Source organism: Oncorhynchus mykiss, chromosome 11 (genome assembly GCF_057628025.1).
Source record: "Oncorhynchus mykiss isolate SJ-2025 chromosome 11, ASM5762802v1, whole genome shotgun sequence".
In the NCBI taxonomy this organism is placed as follows: domain Eukaryota; kingdom Metazoa; phylum Chordata; class Actinopteri; order Salmoniformes; family Salmonidae; genus Oncorhynchus; species Oncorhynchus mykiss.
Window position 1 is genome coordinate 49,144,941 of NC_143032.1, and position 23,240 is coordinate 49,168,180.

General features: G+C 41.7%; 2 protein-coding genes across 2 annotated transcripts in view; both read left to right on the forward strand.

The window, feature by feature from the left end:
• The first annotated feature begins 9,260 nt into the window (after positions 1-9,260).
• On the forward strand, positions 9,261-10,896 carry LOC110535780 (ladderlectin-like). The gene has a single exon (XM_021621033.3). It carries the CDS (start codon positions 9,414-9,416, stop codon positions 10,056-10,058), a length of 645 nt encoding a protein of 214 aa, XP_021476708.2. The 5' UTR covers positions 9,261-9,413; the 3' UTR covers positions 10,059-10,896.
• Positions 10,897-12,877: 1,981 nt separating this feature from the next.
• The window catches only part of LOC110535781 (guanine nucleotide-binding protein G(q) subunit alpha), a 41,324-nt gene continuing 30,961 nt past the window's right edge, over positions 12,878-23,240 (forward strand). The window contains exon 1 of the mRNA XM_021621034.3: positions 12,878-14,041. Coding sequence (XP_021476709.1) covers positions 13,906-14,041 — 136 coding nt within the window. The 5' untranslated portion in view covers positions 12,878-13,905. The remainder of the gene's footprint in view (positions 14,042-23,240) is intronic.

Genomic DNA, 23,240 nt, shown 5'->3' on the forward strand with positions numbered 1-23,240 from the left:
CCGAGTCCACGCAACTTATTATGACTTATTAAGCACATTTTTACAACTGAACATATTAAGGCTTGCCATAACAAAGGGGTTGAATACTTTAATGTTACAGTTGTTATAAATGTTCTACTTTGTCATTGTGGGGTATGATGTGCATGTAGATCAGTGGCATAAAATTAAAATATTCAGGCTGTAACACAACAAAATGAGGAAAAAGTCAAGGGGTGCAATGTACTTTCTCAAGGCACTGTATATGGAATACATATTGGCTTATAGAGCAAAAACTATACTAGGTGCCGCAGTAAAGGTATTGTAGGGAATACTCAGTAGGGTCTGCGGAATCCATGTATGGTGTAATTTCATGGGGCTCTGAATAACAATGGAGTGTTGCTGGACTTTTACTCTGCCCAGAAGGCTGTTCTACACAACCCCACCTGAAAAACTGAACATATTTGGTTAGTAGAACCCCCAACTGACTATTTTCCATCACAGTTTATTTAAGACAGAAAGTCATATTTTCTCTTAACCAGTGTGTGGTCTTGCAATAACTAAAATATAACATCATTTTAATATGCTTTTGGGCCACATATTTGGAGAAAGGCCGACAACATAACATTCTAAAATGTTAACTGTCCATGGTTCTGTGTCTCACTGTTCAACTGTCACCATAAAGCTTCCTATGACCTAACCTTTTGTTCAAACTCATCTGTTTTTGTTTTCTAGGGACTCTAGTGAGTAGACTGGACTCTGGTTTTATGGACACAAAATCAATCATTTCTAATTATATTTGTATCATATAGTGTCCAGGCACCCCGTTTTAAGCTGTTTGACCACAGAAAAAGTCCCGCAATACTCTGTATTATTCAGAGCCTCGTGAATTGACACCATATATAGATTCTACAGACCCTACTGAGTACTCCCCACCCCACTTTTACGGGACAAAGAATAGTTATTGTTTTTCTTTATAAGCCCATAGTAATACATATATATACAAAAAAAAACTACATTTTAATGCCTATTCCACCCATGCTCTACCAAGGTTTCCAGCACACAGCTTTGACCTAGTGCAGTAGCTATGTTGGTATTGTACTTCAAACTACAGTAACTTCCTTAAAACAGACTAATTCATACTCTTAGAGGACATGCTTCCACAATCATTTGATTTGTACCGCATACAAGTATTGGATTCTTCGCACACCACAGTAAGATATTATCCCATTACACTACCTTTTCATGCTTTTTAAAATTAAAATAATGGAAGATTTGATTTATACTTACAATACCATCTGGCTTGATTTAACTGTTTTGTCTTCTAGTACTGTGGTGCATGGCTGTATTTCCTTAAACCTTTATTTTAGCAAAACATGTAAGTAAAAAAATATTATAATAACATCCTTTTGGTCTAGACACTCGAATGTATTTGTCCTCTTGCTCAGTTGTGCACCGGGGCCTCCCACTCCTCTTTCTATTCTGGTTAGAGCCAGTTTGCGCTGGCTGTTCTGTGAAGGGAGTAGTACACATCGTTGTACGAGATCTTCAGTTTCTTAGCAATTTCTCGCATGGAATAGCCTTCATTTCTCAGAACAAGAATAAACAGACGAGTATCAGAAGAAAGTTCTTTGTTTCTGGACATTTGAGCCTGTAATCAAACCCACAAATGCTGATATTCTAGATACTCAACTAGTCTAAAGAAGGCCAGTTTTATTGCTTTCCTAAATCAGGACAACATTTTTCAGCTTTGCTAACATAATTGCAAAAGTGTTTTCTAATAATCAATTAGCCTTTTAAAATGATAAACTTGGATTAGCTAACACAACGTGCTATTGGAACATGGGGATGATGGTTGCTGATAATGGGTCTCTGTACGTCTATGTACAGTTGAAGACGGAAGTTTACATACACCTTAGCCAAATATATTTAAACTCAGTTTTTCACAATTCCTGACATTTAATCCTGGTAAGAAATCCCTTTCTTAGGTCAGTTAGGATCACCACTTTATTTTAAGAATGTGAAATGTCAGAATAATAGAGAGAATTATTTATTTCAGCTTTTATTTCTTTCATTACATTCCCAGTGGGTCAGAAGTTTACATACACTCAATTAGTATTTCGTAGCATTGCCTTTAAATTCTTTAACTTGGGTCAAACGTTTCAGGGAGCCTTCCACAAACTTCCCACAATAAATTGGGTGAATTTTTGCCCATTCCTCCTGACAGAGCTGGTGTAACTGAGTCAGGTTTATAGGCCTCCTTACTCGCACACGCTTTTTCAGTTCTGCCCACAAACTTTCTATAGGATTGAGGTCAGGGCTTTGTGATGGCCACTCCAATACCTTCACTTTGTTGTCCTTGAGACATTTTGCCACAACATTGGAACTATGCTTGGCGTCATTTTCCATTTGGATGATCGATTTGTGACCAAGCTTTAACTTCCTGACTGATGTCTTGAGATGTTGCTTCAATATATCCACATAATTGTTCTTCTCATGATACCATCTATTTTGTAAATGCACCAGTCCCTCCTGCAGCAAAGCACCCCCACAACATGATGCTGCGTGCTTCATGGTTGGAATAGTGTTCTTTGGCTTGCAAGCCTCCCCCTTTCTCCTCCAAACATAACGATGGTCATTATGGCAGTTCTATTTTGTTTCATCAGACCAGAAGACATTTCTCCAAAAAGTATGATCTTTGTCCCCATGTGCAGTTGCAAACAGTAGTCTGGCTTTTTTATGGAGGTTTTGTAGCAGTGGCCTCTTCCTTGCTAAACGGCCTTTCAGGTTATGTTGATATAGGACTGGCTTTACTGTGGATATAGATACTTTTGTACCCGTTTCCTCCAGCATCTTCACAAGTCCTTTGCTGTTGTTCTGGGATTGATTTTCACTTTTCGCACCAAAGTACGTTCATCTCTAGGAGACAGAACGTGTCTCCTTCCTGAGCGGTATGACGGCTGCTTGGTCCCATGGTGTTTATACTTGTGTACTATTGTTTGTACAGATGAACGTGGTACCTTCAGGCGTTTGGAAATTGCTCCCAAGGATGAACCAGACTTGTGGAGGTCTACAATTTATTTTCTGAGATCTTGGCTGATTTCTTTAGATTTTCCAATGATGTCAAGCAAAGAGGCACTGAGTTTGAAGGTAGACCTTGAAATACATCCACAGGTACACCTCCAATTGACTAAAATTGTGTCAATTGGCCTATCAGAAGTTTCTCAAGCAATGACATTTTCTGGAATTTTCCAAGCTGTTTAAAGGCACAGTCAACTTAGTGTATGTAAACTTCTGACCCACTAGAATTGTGATACAGGGAAATAATCTGTTTGTAAGCAATTGTTGGACAAATTACTTGTGTCATGCACAAATAGATGTGCTAACTGACTTGCCAAAACAATAGTGTGTTAACAATAAATTTGTGGAGTGGTTGAAAAAAAGAGTTTTAATGACTCCAACCTAAGTACAGTGCCTTGCGAAAGTATTCGGCCCCCTTGAACTTTGCGACCTTTTGCCACATTTCAGGCTTCAAACATAAAGATATAAAACTATTTTTTTGTGAAGAATCAACAACAAGTGGGACACAATCATGAAGTGGAACGACATTTATTGGATATTTCAAACTTTTTTAACAAATCAAAAACTGAAAAATTGGGCGTGCAAAATTATTCAGCCCCTTTACTTTCAGTGCAGCTAACTCTCTCCAGAAGTTCAGTGAGGATCTCTGAATGATCCAATGTTGACCTAAATGACTAATGATGATAAATACAATCCACCTGTGTGTAATCAAGTCTCCGTATAAATGCACCTGCACTGTGATAGCCTCGGAGGTCCGTCAAAAGCGCAGAGAGCATCATGAAGAACAAGGAACACACCAGGCAGGTCCGAGATACTGTTGTGAAGAAGTTTAAAGCCGGATTTGGATACAAAAATATTTCCCAAGCTTTAAACATTCCAAGGAGCACTGTGCAAGCGATAATATTGAAATGGAAGGAGTATCAGACCACTGCAAATCTACCAAGACCTGGCCGTCCCTCTAAACTTTCAGCTCATACAAGGAGAAGCCTGACCAGAGATGCAGCCAAGAGGCCCATGATCACTCTGGATGAACTGCAGAGATCTACAGCTGAGGTGGGAGACTCTGTCCATAGGACAACAATCAGTCGTATATTGCACATATCTGGCCTTTATGGAAGAGTGGCAAGAAGAAAGCCATTTCTTAAAGATATCCATAAAAAGTGTTGTTTAAAGTTTGCCACAAGCCACCTGGGAGACACACCAAACATGTGGAAGAAGGTGCTCTGGTCAGATGAAACCAAAATGTAACTTTTTGGCAACAATGCAAAATGTTATGTTTGGCGTAAAAGCAACACAGCTCATCACCCTGAACACACCATCCCCACTGTCAAACATGGTGGTGGCAGCATCATGATTTGGGCCTGCTTTTCTTCAGCAGGGACAGGGAAGATGGTTAAAATGGATGGAGCCAAATACAGGACCATTCTGGAAGAAAACCTGATGGAGTCTGCAAAAGACCTGAGACTGCGATGGAGATTTGTCTTCCAACAAGACAATGATCCAAAACATAAAGCAAAATCTACATTGGAATGGTTCAAAAATAAACATATCCAGGTGTTAGAATGGCCAAGTCAAAGTCCAGACCTGAATCCAATCGAGAATCTGTGGAAAGAACTGAAAACTGCTGTTCACAAATGCTCTCCATCCAACCTCACTGAGCTCGAGCTGTTTTGCAAGGAGGAATGGGAAAAAATGTCAGTCTCTCGATGTGCAAAACTGATAGAGACATACCCCAAGCGACTTACAGCTGTAATCGCAGCAAAAGGTGGCGCTACAAAGTATTAACTTAAGGGGGCTGAATAATTTTGCACGCCCAATTTTTCAGTTTTTGATTTGTTAAAAAAGTTTGAAATATCCAATAAATGCCGTTCCACTTCATGATTGTGTCCCACTTGTTGTTGATTCTTCCCAAAACTACAGTTTTATATCTTTATGTTTGAAGCCTGAAATGTGGCAAAAGGTCGCAAAGTTCAAGGGGGCCGAATACTTTCGCAAGGCACTGTATGTAAACTTCCCGACTTCAAATGTAGATATTCCATTCAAAAGCAGCTGTTTCCAGCTACAATAATAATTTACAACATTAACAACGTCTACACTGTACTACACTGTATTTCTGATCAATTTTGTTATTTTAATGGACAAAAAAAAAGTGCTTTTCTTTCAAAAACAAGGACATTTCTAAGTGATCCCAAACTTTGACCGTAGTGTGTAATATATATTAAGTACCAGTCAGTTTGGACACAACTACTCATTCAAGGGTTTTTCTTTATTTTTACTATTTTCTACATCGTAGAATAATAGTGAAGACATCAAAACTATGAAATAACACATGGAATCATGTAGTAACCAAAAAAAAGTGTTACACAAATCAAACTATATTTTATTTAACTATATTTTATTTTTGAGATTCTTCAAAGTGGCCACCCTTTGCCTTTGACATTCTCTCAACCAATGTGATTTGACATCATTTTATCTGTGGCCAAAGACCTTCAGCCTTCTTAGATGGGCACTTCTAATGTAAATCTTTGACAGTACCCAAGGGTCTTTAATTTTCATTTTTCTCCCTGTAGATTTTGCAGTAACGTAGTGTCCCCATTAGTGACGGAACACTGGGCCAATCACAGCACAACTAGAGAATGTTACCAACCCCTACGCGCCGTATTTTCTGCTGGCTGCCCCACCACCACAGAAAGCACTGATCTAGATTCAAACACCTGCATTTTGGAACTGCCTTACTCAAGAAAGCAAAAAAGAGACTATGCGGCTTTATTAACAAAATTATTATTTATTTTTTTAAATTGCAAACTGATATGTGACACGTATTAATGTCAAAATAACATGCAAACATTTGTATTTAAAAAAAATACATGTAATACCACCAATAAAAAATATGTTTTGATACGGTGTGCCCTAATGAACAACACCCTGGATTCAAGCTCAAGGAAAGATCCTGAATAACTGACTTGAAAGAGGGTCAATGAGAGACTGAATGTGTCCCCTAACCTTTGACCCAGAGGTCCTCAGCAAGCTCCTGTGCAAAGGCGGCCGCCCCTTTGTCTCCCACCAGGGTGTTGCAGTTGAGAGTGACCCAGTGGGGGCCTCCCATGCCCTCAAATTCAGGCCTTCAGTACCTCTGAGACACGGCCTAGGCTGCAGTGCAGGGGAGAGGTCAGTCGACGGGAGCTCACACACAACCCCAAATACCACACAATAAGGATGCATGATTCTGCCCATGCAATTGTTGAATGTGTAATCACTTCAATACAGATCTTTGAGTATGTCATACTCACCATCACCATTAGAGGGAAACAGAGCTCTGGTAGATAGCTGAACATTAGAAAACACAAATTAGAGAAAACACAAACAGATAATGTAAACACATTGATGTAGCCTTAACACAATGAGCCAAGTAATATTTTCCATTGGCTAAACCCTGGTGAGTAACAACAAACGAGTGTTAGTGGGGGCACTGCGGAAACTTAGGTTGGTTCAGGTGAATGTGCCTCTGCAACTTGCTACCTTGGTGATAGTGAGAAAGTCTATCTCTCTCAATGGAAGACCATGGAGTTGGAGGGTAATTGAGGTTTGGTTAAGCTGTCAGACACTCAGGGTGCCGTACAGTATTCTCCTTGAAGCGGATGGCTAGAATCTTCTTCCTATAGTCCAACCTGTACCTTTCTGAGATGGGTAGAGAGATGAAGGTAGTCATTCATTTTCCAGACAGAGATCGCACAAGGAATTAGGACAGGTTATGAGGCAAGGGGCTCCTACTTAAAGTTTCAAGTGGGTTAGCATCTCTGCACTGAATTTGGACAGTGTCTAACGTTTCCAATCTTGTGGCAGGAAAAACAGCATACATTTAAGTATGCAATATGGAGGACGTTGTATGCATCAAATTGTGGCTTAAATGTTTATTTATATGATATCATACAATTAATTCATATTAGCTATATCTCATTAAACTACATAAATCCTTCATTTTAGGCAAACATAATGCTTTTTCTCATGTAATGAGTGTAGGGAGCTCAGATGTGTAGCTTTCTGTCCAATATTTCTGTCCATTGGGGGACACCTTTTGGCTCCAGAGCGCCCAGAGACAAAAGTTTCTTATAGACTCTTTTAGCTGCTAGCTAGCTTCACTTCAAAAGTAGCTAACTAGTCTATGTTGAGTTCTGATTTGGTTAGGTCTGAACTGGCCTTGATTTCAACGTCCACAGACATTCGGTCCAGACTGGCCTATATTTGGCCCAAACATAGACGTATATGATTGGTTCAGATTTGATCCGAAACATAGATGTCTGTGATTGGTTCAAATTTGGTCCAGACCAGACCAAATCTGAACCAATCATAGACATCTATGTTTCACAAGTTTGGACAGTACTGCACAGTACAGTAGAAGCACAGTACAATATGGTAAAGTAAAGAAAAATATAGTTCAGTAGAGTACAGCACAGTATAGTGTACTGTAGCCTACTTTACTCTAATGTACTCTACTGAACTAAAGTGTGGTCTGTTGGTTTATTCTGTAGGTTGGGCTACTTAAAAAAGCATCGCTGCCAGTTTGAAAAAGCTAACATAAGTGCATGTGACAGATGGGAGCAACAATAATTATTCTATGTTGCAATCTTCGAAGGAATTAATATTGTGATATAATGATTACTTAATTGAGAATATACAGTAGGTGAGGTTGAAATTTGACCATAGAATCAATTACAAAAAAAGTACATTTCAAAGTCTGTAAATTAAGTATTTTAAACTTTCATTCATAACATTTTTTTTACTGATTTCAACATCCAACTTCAGTTCAGAACCGAAATAAACCTGAAAATGTCCTGAAAATACGTATTTAATGTCTAGAAAATATGTATTTTCAACATTCGTAAAATACGACTTTTCAACGCCCGGAAAATACATATTTTCAATATCCATATAAGATGTATTTATGACATCAAGAAAAAACATTTGACGTCCGGAAAATATGCATTTTCACCTTTCATTCAGCTCCAAAAATGGGAAAGACGTCTAAAATACTTTCAATGTCTAAAATATTTTCAAAGCCATTTTGCTTACTGGGTACAAACCAACTGAACGGCCTGGTCTCATAGACTAGACGTAACATAGTACATGTAAATCCGGGACACTCAAATTAGTATGATATGTTACATTTGATATTGTTAAATAAGACAGCTGATTACGTAAATCAAGGGTGGGCTTATAACACTAATGTCTATTAACCCAAGTTGCGAGTTCGAAACTCATCACAGAAAATGTTAGCTAATTAGCAACTTTTCAACTACTTACTACTTTTTTTGCTAATTTGTAACTACTTAGCATGTTAGCTAACCCATCCCCTAACCCTTTTAGCTAACCATTCCCCTGACCCTAAACTTAACCCTTTTAGCTAACCCTTCCCCTAATCCTATAACCTAATTCCTAAATTTAACCCTAACCCCTAGCCTAGCTAACGTTAGTCACCTAGCTGACATTAGCAACCACTAATTCGAATTCGTAACATATCATTCAAATTGTAATTCATAACATATCATATGAAATGGATGATGGCCATCCACAAATTAATACATGCCATTCAAAATGTAATATATGATACTAAATGGTCCATTTTGAGTACAACACACCTAAATTGTTTTACTATCATTTACTGCAGGGCTGCTCAGCAACCCTTTTCCCGTGGGTTCAGTCTAACCCTAATTTAGCACACCTGTCTGGGTGTATTCACTTGGAACCAAACAGAAGCAAACAGTACAACCCACCTGAATCTTCCCAATAGAAACTCATATTTTTATTGCAAAACGTTTTCTATTTGCAACTGTTTGCTATACAGTTTGGACTAATGATTACACCCCAGATTGTATGTATAGGCCTAAACTGCTCACCAAGACCTAGCTGAATCAGGTATGCTAACTTAATCCAACATTGGACAAAAAAACCTACAGGATGGTAGATCTCCAGGAAGAGGGTTAAGCTGCCCTGTAGGCCTACATTGGAACAGGACTTTACTGGAACCGATTCCTGTCACCTGGGTTTATTTTCAGTGTAACACACCCTTACTACCATAATTTACTGGAACACGGCGGGCTAAAGACCGTAGATACCAAAGTTTTCAGGAAATGAATTAACAATGCCAATCACAATTTATAGCTTAGTTCATAGCTACCATAAAAATTCCCCTTATCATTGCTCTATGTCACGTAACGTTCCTTGGTGAAAGCATAGGGGACGGGACAGTACATAAAGAGCGGAGCAACCTCTACTCCACTCATTACTCCATCACTGGCCAACCTGAGAAAAGACTACCTGTGACTTGCCTACGACTACAGTTAACCAGCAAAATCACCATGAAGGTCCTGAGCATCTCTGTATTACTCTGTGTGGCCTTAACTCTAAGGGAAGCAGCAGGGCAGCAGCAGGCTGTGGCAGTGGAACAACTAAGCATTGTTCCAGTTCTAGAGGAGGCTAAAGAGACTGGGCCACTGAAGCCACTGGGTGACGCTCCAATGGAGACCATAGTAGAACTGGTAGAAAACAAAGTAGAGCTTGCTCTACCTGAAGAAGGGGAAGCTGAGGCTGATGCTCTTGCGCTGGTCCAAGCACCAGCGATAAGGTTTTTGCACTGCCCTGATGGTTGGTACCTACATCAGTCGCGCTGTTTCCTCTTTGTGAACTCATACTTGCCGTGGCACAACGCAGAGGAACACTGCAACACACTGCATGCAAACCTGGCCTCCGTTCAGAACCCCCGACAGTATCGCTTCCTGCAGCAGTTAACGACAATGGCCAACCGGCACAGCGCGTGGATCGGTGGATTCTATCTCCAAGACAGGTGGCTGTGGATCGACCGTGTAGGATTCTACTACGAAAACTGGTACACACACCTTGATGTGGACCGCAACGCTTGCATCCATCTGCGTACCTCCGTGGGCTGGTCAAATGCTCACTGTGGCACAGGTCTCCCATTCATCTGTGTGAAAATGTCCTGTTAGTCAAGATTGTGCTTCCTGCCAGCAGCATGATTTCTGTACGAGAAAGAATTGTTAGTTGATTGATGTCATTTCTAACTGCTTACAGCATTTTAGCGTAATGAATCCAGGCTGCATCACATCCGGCCGTGATTGGGAGTCCTATAGTGAGGCGCACAATTTGCCCTGTCGTCCGGGTTTGTCCGGGGTAGGCCGTCATTGTAAATTACAATTTGTTCTAAACTGGCTTGCCGAGTTAAAGGTTCAATAAAAATAAAAAAAACATTGATTTTATTACTGACTTTATTCAGTCACACTGGATGTCTGCCAAAAGGCTAAATGTGACTTAGGCAAGATGCAGTCATAGGATTCCATTGGTCCAGGTTTATTCTACAAAAGCAATGACTCCCAAAACATTATTGCGACATGTGTAATGCAAACGTAATATATATGATACATTTAAGAAAGATCAACAACATTTTTATCTGTTCGACTGGGGTGGATTTTTATTTTATTGAACTTTGTTTATTGCAACAAATAATGGTGTTTTTCTAATTAATGATGATTCCAGAATAATTTTGAAGGTAAACTGGGCACGTGATGTCATCACGTAACTATAACGCTCCACTCCACATTTCATTCTGAATGCCTACTGCTAGCAAAATCAATTTTTTAAGTTATCAATGGAAACACACGGTAGCTACGGATGATAGAAACTGTGCTCTTCGAATAAATATATTTTTTAAGGTATGCTGGCACATTATGTTATCAACTATAAAACTCCACTCCACATGTAATTCTAATGCCTACTGCTCGCAACATCCATTTATTCAACAATAAAAAATAATGTTTCCTTGCGGGACCAGTTTTGTATTGACTTTCAAGAATGCCTGAGTTGCTTCACATTGCAATTTGAAGTTTCACTATCAAATTGTTTCAGATCATCTAGGCCTGCGTGACTGCAAGTTACACCATGGCACGGACAGTGGCGATAAGTTTGACATATGAGAATGATAAGAATATGGCAAATATTAGTCCATGTTTGTATTATATCCATCCTGGATTTTGCGGGCTACCTGAGACATGAAAGATAGGTGGGCTGGGCATACAGACTGTAGCCACTTTATTAATCCGCAATATGCCTAATATAATGATGGATACACTTCAACCACATTTCTATTCGACATTTTGGGTTTTGTGACGTCATTACGTCCAGCTGTTTTATCGACACAACAGTTTATGGAAACGCACCGTGGTAGGCAATTGTCGCGTCTGTCTGTGAATTAAATGTCGAGAAAAAAATCACTGGAAAAGTTAATGGAAACATAGCTATTGCAAGTTTTGAATACCTATGTAATTGCTTTCCTGTTATAAAGATGTTGTGGATTTGTTTTCTTATTTCTTTCTTTCTTCCTAGTGTAGTAGTTAACATACCATAGCAGATTTGGCTAATGTTTACCTGTGAGGGTTGCCCTTTATTTCAGACACAGGTTGACTTTTTATTTTATTTAACCAGGCAAGTCAGTTAAGAACAAATTCTTATTTACAATGATGGCCTACCCCCGGCCAAACCCGGACGACGCTGGGCCATTTGTGCGCGGCCCTATGGGACTCCAAATCACGACCAGATGTGATGCAGCCTGGAATCGAACCAGATACTGCAGTGACGCCTCTTGAACTGAGAAGCACTTGGGAGCCTGAGTGACTGGTGTCCCCTGAAAGCAGATCTGGGACAAGGCACATTTCCCCAAACGCTTCTCACTCTTTTTTTATGACGCCATTTCATGGCTCAAATGGGTTGCTTAAGTTACTAACACTCAATTCCTCAGTGAGATAAACTCCATTGTAACTGTTAGTTAGTAAGCAAACAGAGCATCCAAAACTGCCAATGAGAGGAGCCACAGGGCTTAAATAAACATACGTCTATTTCCAGGGCTCATTAATAATACTTTACATAGTATAATAAGTTTTACATAAATAATGTTTTAAATAAAAAGTTGTACATATCATTATTTGGAGCAGACTTGTCATGGAAAAGGAACATCCTCCAACCCCGTAACAAACATGATGAAAAACAAAGGAAACATCAACCGGCTCATCAAGAACTAGTTCCATTAACTTTCAATCACTGTAGCTATATTCATTCCATGACCAAGGTAATGATCCATCATGCAGAAATCATTTGCCCATATGTTTTTTCAGTGCTGGTACAGAAACCCAACCTGTACTATATTAAGGAATGGTTGCTAGACCTGAAGCATGTACCAGTGAGTAAGATGACCAATTAAATAGATGTAAAATGTCTTCGCTGCTCATTTAATTCAAATGTGCATTATAGAAGTACTCAAGGACATTTGAGAAGTGCAGTATCCTGTCCATTACCCCATAGACAGGAAGCACAGCAGTGCCCTATGATTTGAGTAAACACAGTGAGTTGAAGAAGCACAATATTGCCTTGTTCAAAAAGGTAGTTCAGGCACATTAGCCTATAGGCCGACAATAGATCTGCAATAGGTCTACTGGCCTTGAACAGGGTTGTGTTCCACTCACTCAGCAACATTTATTTTCCTTTCCTTTGCAGTCATGTTTTTAAATCCTGTGAGTTGCAGTGCAGGGGTTCAGGGATTTTAAACCTCAGATTCTATGAGGTTGTGTGGGCTTCAAGTCATAAATTGCACTTCTTCCGTGGCCCAAGCTGTGACATGAAAATAAACAGCAACTCAGATACTTGTAGGGCCCTTTGTTGTTATTGTTGTTGATTAAAGGTCAAGTTGTGCAACACAGACCAATTCACTACTGATAACATATTTGGCAGATAGCATTTCTCGGGATAATGGTATGCTAGACGAGCCTATACCTTGTAGAGATACTGCTTTAGTCTGCTTACCTTGGGTTTTTCTTCTGCTATGCAATAATGCCAGTCTCTTTGCATTACTTTTTTTTTTACATGCAGCTACTACCATAATGCAATTGTAGAAGGTATTATTCTGTACATATTTTAGGTAGAGCAGGTAACATCAACTGCTTGTTATGGGACTAGGCCCACTTTCGAGTCGCTTTTCTTCTGAGGACACTCCCTACCACTGTCCGACGTCACCGACCAGGAGTGAATGGTCTCTGTAAAAATACATGGAATTGATGAAAGGGAAAGGCTCAGGGCTGTACGAAACATGATCGTTTTTTCTATTTGTATTATAGGCAAACGTGTAGCGGAATAATCGACATTTTCCTATTCATGAAGGCACACGGATGACGAGTTTTTCCGTTTTGTAAAGTAAACATGCGATTGGTGTTGCGTGTTTTTTAGTGTTGTTGTTTTTTTTTTGCGAGTGAGAGATAACTGTATTCATGTCTAGCGGATTGGAATGAAAGTCCGCCATATTCTGCTTTACCACGCCCGAGAGTCAAGCTATTGGAAATAAAGCGGACACGTTGTTTCATGTATTTTTTCATCAAACGGATGATATGATAGGACTATATTGGACGTAGGATATGAAGACATGCATTTTAATAAAATACGTGAAAAGGATGACTGGGCAAGAATGAGAATGCTTATCACAAAGACTACGGACGGATCTGTTGATCATATTTAGAAGAGAATTCACACTACCCATTACCCAATTAGAATTGTACTGACATTTAGTTAACTCCCCGAGCCACTGTTTTCTGACTGACAGGCGATCAGAAAGGACACGAAACGGGGGGCAACACAAACATTTTATTTGAACCACATCTAGGCTATGTCCTATTTATATTAAACGCGTCCGTGTTTTTTCGCCAGCTGTTAGGGCGTGACATGATATTCGTTAACTGTTATAATTTATTGCAACTGGAATCTGCATAAAGAAGCAGGAAAAGTGATTTTAAAAGAATGACCCTTGACTCCATAATGGCGTGTTGCCTCAGCGAGGAGGCGAAAGAAGCCAGGCGGATCAACGACGAGATCGAAAGGCAGCTCCGCCGGGATAAGAGGGATGCTCGGCGGGAATTGAAGCTGTTGCTTCTCGGTAAGCTAGTGGTGATGATGAGATGCAAGTAAAGCCCAAAATTCCATTTGGGTAGTGATACGCGAGCTACGCCTGCGAATCAGCCTGTTTTTAACTTTGTAACCAGCCACACATGTCGAATTTAGTTCCAAAGCCATCTTATTTTAATATATACTGAACCAAAATATGAATGCAACAATTACAAAAATGTTACTGAGTTACAGTTCATGTAAGGAAATCAGTTAATTTAAATGAATACATTTGGCCCAAATCAATGGATTTCACATGACTGGGAATACAAATATGCATATGTTGGTCACAGATACCTTTAAAAAAAAGTAGGGGTGTGGATCAGTGAACCAGTCAGTATCTGGTGTGACCACCATTTGCCTCATGCACCAAGACACATCTCCTTTGCATAGAGTTGATCGGGCTGTTGATTGTGGTCTGTGGAATGTTGTCCCATTCCTCTTCAATGGCTGTGTGTAGTTGCTGGATGTTGGCAGGAATTGGAACATGCTGTCGTACACGTCGATCCAGAGCATCCCAAACATGCTCAATGGGTGACATGTCTGGTGATTATGCAGGCCATGGAAGAACTGGGACACGACAATGGGCCTCAGGATCTCATCACGGTATCTCCATGCATTCAAATTGCCATCTATAAACTGCAATTGTATTCGTTGTCCGTAGCTTATGCCTGCCCATACCATAACCCCACCTACACCATGGAGCACTCTGTTCACAACATTGACATCAGCAAACCACACAACGCCATACACGTGGTCTCCGGTTGTGAGGCCGCTTGGAAGTACTGCCAAATTCTCTAAAACGACTACGTTGTAGGCATCTTATGGTAGATAATTAACATTGAATTATCTGACAACAGCTCTGGTGGACATTCCTGCAGTCAGCATACCAGTTGCACACTCCCTCAAAACTTAAGATATCTGTGGCATTGTGTTGTGTGAAAACTGCACATTTTATTGTCCCCAGCACAAGGTGCACCTGTGTAATGATCAAGCTGTTTAATCAGCTTCTTGATATGCCACACCTGTCAGGTAGATGGATTATCTTGGCAAAGGATATATGTGCACAAAATTTGAGAAAAATCATCCTTTTGTGCATATGTAAAAAAAAAAAAGAAAAAAAGTGGGATATTTTATTTCAGCTCATGAAACATGGAACCAACACTTTACATGTTGCGTTTATATTTTTGTTCAGTGTATTTAGCTACCATTTTTAATCACTCGCACCATCCAAAAATTGATTTCAGTGATAGTTGAGGATGATAGTTGTGATCCCTAAATCATTCCAAGTGGTTTCCGTCTGTTTACTGATGAGGCCAAAGTCTAGGCGTTTTATTGGTAGCAATTACAGGGTCTAGAACTCCTGAGCTAAAAGCATGTTTACAGTGGTGTTTACCTGTTGGCCTACACTATTAAGCATGTAGACATTCCTGCATGTTTCGAGTCCTAACGTTTGGCCCAACAATCTGTGCACGACATTCGCCCATATCTCTGAAATAGACAGCTGTTTTTGAAATGCTTCAAGTGATGGAAATCTGAACGCACTACCAGCGCTTTGAAAAGTTGTACTAGTTATACTTTCCTGTGGATATATTGTCTCACATTCCTACCTGCAAAAGGACCCACTGCACGGTCAACCAGTGAAGTAAGTTATAATATGATTTTATTCAGCATTCTGCTTGTGAGAGAAAATTTTTCCAAACAAATGTACAGCACAGTCTGATTATCAGGCAAGCCTACCCATTGACTCTTGAAGAAGATTCCTAATGTTAACACAACTGTCCTTTTCTATCATACCCACAAAAAATACGGTTTTATTAGTGTTTACAAACAAGAAGACCGCAAGCAAGAATAATAGCTTTAAAATATGTTTAGAGCTATCATGTGGATGTCATGGATTGTCAGTCCTTGCATCTAGAATGCTGGCTATATGCCTATACCTATACCAAAACAAGTGGCAGGGACCACGTTTAATTGTTTATCTATTCCCAGAATGTAGCTTTAATGGACTATCTATTACAAAAGTACTATTAATGACTAAATGTTGTCTATTTGATCAATGTTTCATATATGTTCTACTGTATGATGAATGTTACTTACGTAAAAAGGCTGGGGGTTTTAGGTCTTTGGCTTGTAAATTAACTGGGTTAAAAAGGGGCAGATGTAATCAAATCAACTCCTAGCTGCCTGAACTGAAAGCCTGCACTCATAGGCCTACGGACATGGGTCAGTAAGCTGGATTTTCCTCACATTTGTTCCACGGCTGCAGCGAATCAACAATTCCTTGAAATGCAGTATGGGTAATTCACAGAAAAACCACTCATGTGGGAGGTCATTACTAACACTCTAACATTGACCGTTCACTTTAGTTTTACGAGTGTATCAAGGAAGTCCAACCATTGTTAGGCAGCTCTGTCGGACGTGTGTCAGTTTGGGGACTCCAGATACATTTGACATTTTAGTCATTTCGAAGATACTCCTATGCAGAGCAACTCACAGGAGCAATTAGGGTTAAGTGCATTGCTCAAGGGCACATTGGCCAATTTTTTTTTTTCACCTAGTCGGCTTGGTGATTCGAACCAGCGACCTTTCGACTACTGACCCAACACTCTTAACCGCTAGACTACCCGCCGCCCAGATACAGTGAACTTTAGCATCATTGCCATTGTTTTAACACTGTACTGTAACTATACTAGATCATTGGCCTTGTGTCAACAGTTTCCTGACTCGAATGCAACCCCTCAAACACCACTCAGAACACCACTCAGAATACAGGCTCTCTAGAACCAGGCACACACTATAGAATATAGAACCAGGCACACACTATAGATTTTTGACTGTCCCCTCTGAATGCAAACAAGTGGGGCCTCTTTCTACTCATTGGCTCTTTGTCATCACGCTGGAAGAAGTTTATTCCACAGCCTCCTTGTGTTCTATGAAAACTGAGGCCGAGTTCCAGCCTGACTACATTGTAGACTCCTGCCATATCTCACAACACCTGGATAGGTGTTTAACATTTCAGCTAACCGCATCATATGACAAAGCAATCTGATGCTCAACTGTGCAGTCAATGGCATGGCGCCCATCCATTGGTTGATGCAATGCAGAGACTGCAATGTAGTTGGCCTGGAAGGTAAGGAGGAAATGGTGGAAATGGTCCTTCCTCCCGACTCTCTTTACTTTGGAAGCGGAAGTGTCACGGGGATGATCTTACACATGCGTTATCCAAATGGGAACAAGATCTTCCCTAGAGCTGTCTGTTTGTGAATTCAGGTGGGATCATCTGTAACATGTATGTATAGTAGACCTCAGATACATAATATAAGAACATCCAACATTAGAATGAAAAGCACAAGCTATATAAATTAAATGTATTATGTGATCGGTCCAGAAAGGTTCCAATCTATAGCAGGGTGTGGTGTATACAGAGGAAGAGTCTGCTTTTTATGATGCAAAAATCTAAAATGGTATATTTCATGTTCATATCATGGCACTCGGCAGGTTCAAGAAAGGGGAAATAAAAACCTAGCTCGGTTCAGAGCACTTCACTTATAAACCAAAGAGTATTTCAAAAATCAACAAATTAAACAATCTCTTTTGTGGCTAGGCTTGACTTTTGGCTACGGGATTTCACTCACGCACATTCTTCGTCTTTTAATCCATTATTTTTCTTTGTCTCAATATCCTCTTCTTTCCTTTTCTTGTTTCTTTGCTCTATATTTCTCCTCGTTTCTTTGTCGATTCATTCCTCGCCTTCTCCATTGTTCTCTTTTGTCAGTGCGTAATTGGCCCTGTGCCTTCCCCTGCGCCGCTAATAAGGGGTGTGCTTGGGGAGTCTTGTGACATCGGCAAGGATTCCCTGCATTCCCCCGCCCCTCTGACTCCCATTGACCGCCACACCTCTGGATGGCTCACACACCCCCGTCCTCAGAATCTACCCAGGAAGTCGAGTGCCCTCTCGCCGCGGCGGGACAGTAGTTTGCATTTCCGTGATGGACCCTGAATCTGTAGTTACCCTACTGTTATTCTCTTTGTTTCTCGCCATGCAGGTGAGTGGTGCGTGATCAGTCAATCGAGGGAATTTGCTTCCTAACAAATAATATCGCTAGCCCCTCTCTTTCAACCTTGGCATATTTCCTTTTTCTCTCTGAGAGTTTACAGCCGATGTAGGCTATGGGGTGCTTGTCCTCTCCCAACCCCTTGAAGAGCTGCTCCTATGCCGAAATCAGAGGCCTCTGGCTGCACAATGAAGTCCCTGTCCAAGTTTGGTGTGCTTTGTACTGGTTTCACGCACAGGGATTCTTTAAACTTTTGGAAAGCTATTTTGACTGCTTGAGTCCACTTCACCTGGGTGGGAAGGTCTTTCTTTGTCAGGTCGGACAGTGGAGCGACTATAGATGCATAGTTGGGTATAAAGCACTGGTTGTAACTTGTGATCCCTAGGAAGGATCACACATGCTTTTACGCACTGGCCTTGGCCACTCCCAGATAGCCTCCACTTTCTTTGTCTGGGGGCATATGAGACCACTCCCAATCGTGTACCCCAGATATTTAGCCTCATTACTTGCTGTCAATCTAGCTCCACCTAGGCTCCCCAGCACGGCCCGTAGACGTTTTAGGTGCGTCTTTCAGTCTTCTCTGTGGATCACCACATCGTCGATGTAAGCTGCAACGTAAGCTTGGTGGGGTCTAAGTAGCTAGTCCATTAACCGCTGGAACGTCACGCCAACTCCGTGAAGCCCGAAGGGTAATTTCACGTAATGTAAAAGGCTGTCTGGCGTAGAAAACACTTTCTTTCCCTTGTCTTCTGGGGCCAAAGGCACCTGCCAATAGCCTTTATAGTGAGATCTAGGTTAGTTATGTAGCTCGCTTCTCCCAACCGCTCTGTCAGCTCATCTACCCTCGGCATTGGGTATGCGTTCATTTGGAGATGTCATTCCTTCCTCAGAAGTCCTGAACAGAATCTCATCATTCCGTCTGGCTTCGGTATGAGAACTATCGGACTGGATCATGCGCTGTGGAACGACTCAATAACTTAAAATTAAATCAGATTTTATTGGTCGCATACACATTTTTAGCAGATGTTTTTGCGGGTGTAGCGAAGTGCTTGTGCTCCTAGCTCCAGCAGTGCAGTAGTATCTAACAATGCACACCGATCTAAAAGTAAAAGAATGGAATTAAGAAATATATAAATATTAGGACGAGCAATGTCAGAGTCCGGGAGTATAAATATATTTATAAACTGGATGGTTTGAGCCCTGAATACTGATTGGCTGACAGCCGCGGTATATCAGACCGTATACCACAGGTATGACAAAAAAAATGCTCTAATTATGTTGGTAACTAGTTTATAATAGCAATAAGGCACCTCAGGGTTTGTGATATAGGGCCAATACTCCGTGATGCGCCATGTCTAAAAATAGCCCTTAGCCATGGTATATTGGCCATATACCACTCCCCCTCGTGCCTTATTGCTTAAATATGTGATGGGATGTATAGACATTATAGACATTATGGAAAGTATGAGGATAGAATATTTAGTATTTCTGTAGAATACGTAGGATATAATAGTAAATATGCAGCAATAGTTTAATAGGATGAAATATAAAATGAATTAAACAGTATGTACACTTTATTAAAGTGACCAGTGTTCCATTATAAAAGTGACCAGTTATTCCATGTCTATGTACATAGGACAGCAGCCTCTAAGGTGCAAGGTTGAGTAACCGGGTGGTAGCCGGCTAGTGACAGTGACTAAGTTCAGGGCAGGGTACTGGGTGGAAGCCGGCTAGTGATGGCTATTTAACAGTCTGATGGCCTTGAGATAGAAGCTGTTTTTCAGTCGCTCAGTCCGAGCTTGGATGCAGCTGTACTGACCTCCTGGATGATAGTGGGGTGAACATGCCGTTGCTCGGATGGTAGATGTCCTTGATGATATTTTGCCTTCATGTGACATCGAGTGCTGTAGGTGTTCTGGAGGGCAAGCAGTATGCCCCTGGTGATGCCTTGGGCAGACTGCACCACCCTCTAGAAAGCCCTGCGGTTGTAGGCAGTGCAGTTTCCATACCAGGGGGAATACAGCCAGACAGGATGCCCTCAATGGTGCATCTGTAAATGAGGGTATTAGGGCCCATACCAAATGTATTCCGCCTCCTGAGGTTGAAGAGGGGCTGTTGCTCCTTCTTCACCACTCTGTCTATGTGGATAGAGCATTTCAGATTGTCAGTGATGTGTACGCTGAGGAACTTGAAGCTTTTCATCTTCTTCACTGCTGCCCCATCGATGTGAATAGGGGCTAGCTCCCTCTGCTGTCTCCTGAAGTCCATGATCAGCTCCTTCGTTTTGTTTATGTTGAGGGCGAGGTTACTTTCCTGGCACCACTCCGCCAGGGCCCTCACCTCTTTTCCGTAGGCTGTCTCGTTGTTGTTGGTAATCAGGCCGACTACTGTTGTGTTGTCTGCGAACTTGAGTTGGATGATTGAGTTGGGGGGTGCGTGTCATGTAGTCATGGGTGAACAGGGAATAAGGGAGGGGACTGAGCATGCACCCTTGTGGGGCCCCTGTTGGGGATCAATGTAGCGGAGGTATCGTTTCCTACCTTCACAACCTGGGAGCGGCCCGTCGGGAAGTCCAGGAACCAGTTGCACAGGGCGGGGTTCAGACCCAGGGTCCTGAGCCTAATGATGAGCTTGGATGGTACTATGGTGTTGAATGCTGAGCTGTAGTCAATGAACAGCATTCTTACATAGGTATTCCTCTTATCCAGATGGGATAGGGCAGTGAGCAGTGTGATGGCGATTGCATTGTCTAGGGATCTATTGAGGCGGTATGCAAATTGAGCTGTCAGGTAAGGTGGAGGTGATATGATCCTTAACTAGCCTCTCAAAGCACTTCATGATGACAGAAGTGAGTGCTATGGGGTGATAGTAATTTAGTTCCATTACCTTTGCTTTCTTGGGTACAGGAACAATGGTGAACATCCTGGAAGCAAGTGGGGACAGCAGACTGAGATAGGGAGAGATTGCATATTTCTGTAAACACTCCAGCCAGCTGGTCGGCACATGCTCTGAGGATGCGGCTAGGGATGCCGTCTGGGCCGGCAGCCTTGCGAGGGTTAACACTCTTAAATGTCTTACTCGAGTCGGCTACGGAGAACGAGAGCCCACAGAGCTTAGGAGCGGCCCGTGTCAGTGGCACTGTGTTTTCCTCAAAGCAGGCGAAGACGGTGTTTAGCTTGTCCGGGAGCAAGACATTTGTGCCCACGACGTGGCTGGTTTTCCCTTTGTAATCCTTGATTGTCTGGTGTCCCTGCCACATATGTCTCGTGTCTGTGCCGTTGAATTGTAACTCCACTTTCTCTGTACTGACGTTTTGCCTGTTTGATTGCCTTACGGACGGCATAACTGCACTGTTTGTATTCAACCATATACCCAGTCACCTTGCCGTGGTTAAATGGGCTGGTTCGCGCTTTCAGTTTTGCATGAATGCTGCCATCTATCCACGTTTTTTGGTTTGGGTATGTTTTAATAATCACAGTAGGAACAACATCCCTTATACACATCCTGATGAACTCAGTCACTGTTTCTGTATATACGTCAATGTTATTCTCAGAGGCTACCCGAATGGAGTCGTGAACCTTGTTGCCGTCCCAGAAGATAGAGAACAATGGTTGAGCATTTCGGTTGCTTTTTCCTCATATTTTCTTTGTTAAAGTCCCCAGCAACAATAAAGGCTGCCCCAGGATATGTGGTTTCCAGTTTGCACAAAGTCCAGTGTAGTTCCTTGAGTGCCGTCGTGGTATCGGCTGTGGGGGAGGGGGAAAATACACGGCTGTGACTATAATCAAAGAGAATTCTCTTGGAAGGTAATACAATCGGCATATGATTGTGAGGTATTCTAGGTCCGGTGAATAAAGGACATGAGTCCCTGTACGTTATCACCATCACACCATGAGTAGTTAATCATGAAACATACACCACCACCTTTCTTCTTCCAGGAGAGTTCATTCTTCCTGTCTGTATGATGTACTGAGAACCCAGCTGGCTGTATGGACGGGGACAGTATATCCGGAGAGAGCCCTGATTCCGTGAAACAGAGTATGTTACAGTCTCTGCTGTCTCTCTGGAAGGAGATCCTCGCCCTAGGCTCGTCTACTTTATTGTCCAGGGACTGGACATTAGTGAGTAATATACTCCAAAGCGGTTGATGGTATGTATGCCTCCTGAGTCAGACTAGAAGTCCACTCCGAATACCTCTTCTCCGCCAGCAGCATCATGCAGCAGCCTCTGGGATAAGTTCAATTGCCTTGGGGGGTACGAACAAAGGATCCATTTAGGGAAAGTCGTATTTCTGGTTGGAATGCTGGTGAGTTAGTTATTTCCATCTGTATGTAGTAACACAAAAAAATGTATGGTCTAATATTGTAAAAAATAACTAAAATAAAATAAAAAATACTGCCAAGTTCCTTAGGAGCTAGAAGCAGAGCTTCCATGTCTGTCAGCGCCATCTCTCTCACTCCCTCCCTGATTATTTATTGTCACTCAGCAGGGATTCTGTAAGGCCTTAAGTTTACTCTCTTGCCTGGCTCTGTGTATAAATTATGCTGGATGAGGTATCTATTCCCTGGGAGGGAGGAAAATACCTCCCAGTGTCGGTCAACTAGTGCCCGTAGGTTCTGCTCTTGCTCGCACGTCAGCGACCCCAAACTTCGGGGCTGGGAAGTCCGGTTGTAGGCCCTTTGTTGCGCTTGCAGCGCACTCTCCATGTGTTCCTTCACTATTGGCCACACCGTGGACATCAGGTCTCACATTAGAGCGACATGTTCTATCAGTGTTCTGTGGGGACACGGCTGGGCTTCCCATGCCTCCTTGGCGAGGTCCTGGATCCCTCTGCACTGCCTCCCATATAACAGATAGAATGGAGAGAAGCCCGTTGACGACTGGGGTACCTTCCTAAGAGCAAACAACAAGTGAGGTATTAACATGTCTCAGTTCCTCCCGTCTCACTCAATCTCCTTCTTCAGCATAGACTTAACAGTTTTAATCAAGCGTTCACATAAATCATTGTTTTCGGGATGATATACACTTGTGAGTATTTGATTAATATTGTACAAGGTGTGCAAGTCTTTCATTATGCGGGACATACATGGACGGGGTCACATGGTCCGACAAAATAGAGGAGGGTAGGCCAAC

What these genes read in the sequence shown, in the direction of transcription:
- LOC110535780 (XM_021621033.3), top strand. Translation starts at nt 9,414, where the DNA reads ATGAAGGTCCTGAGCATCTCTGTATTACTCTGTGTGGCCTTAACTCTA.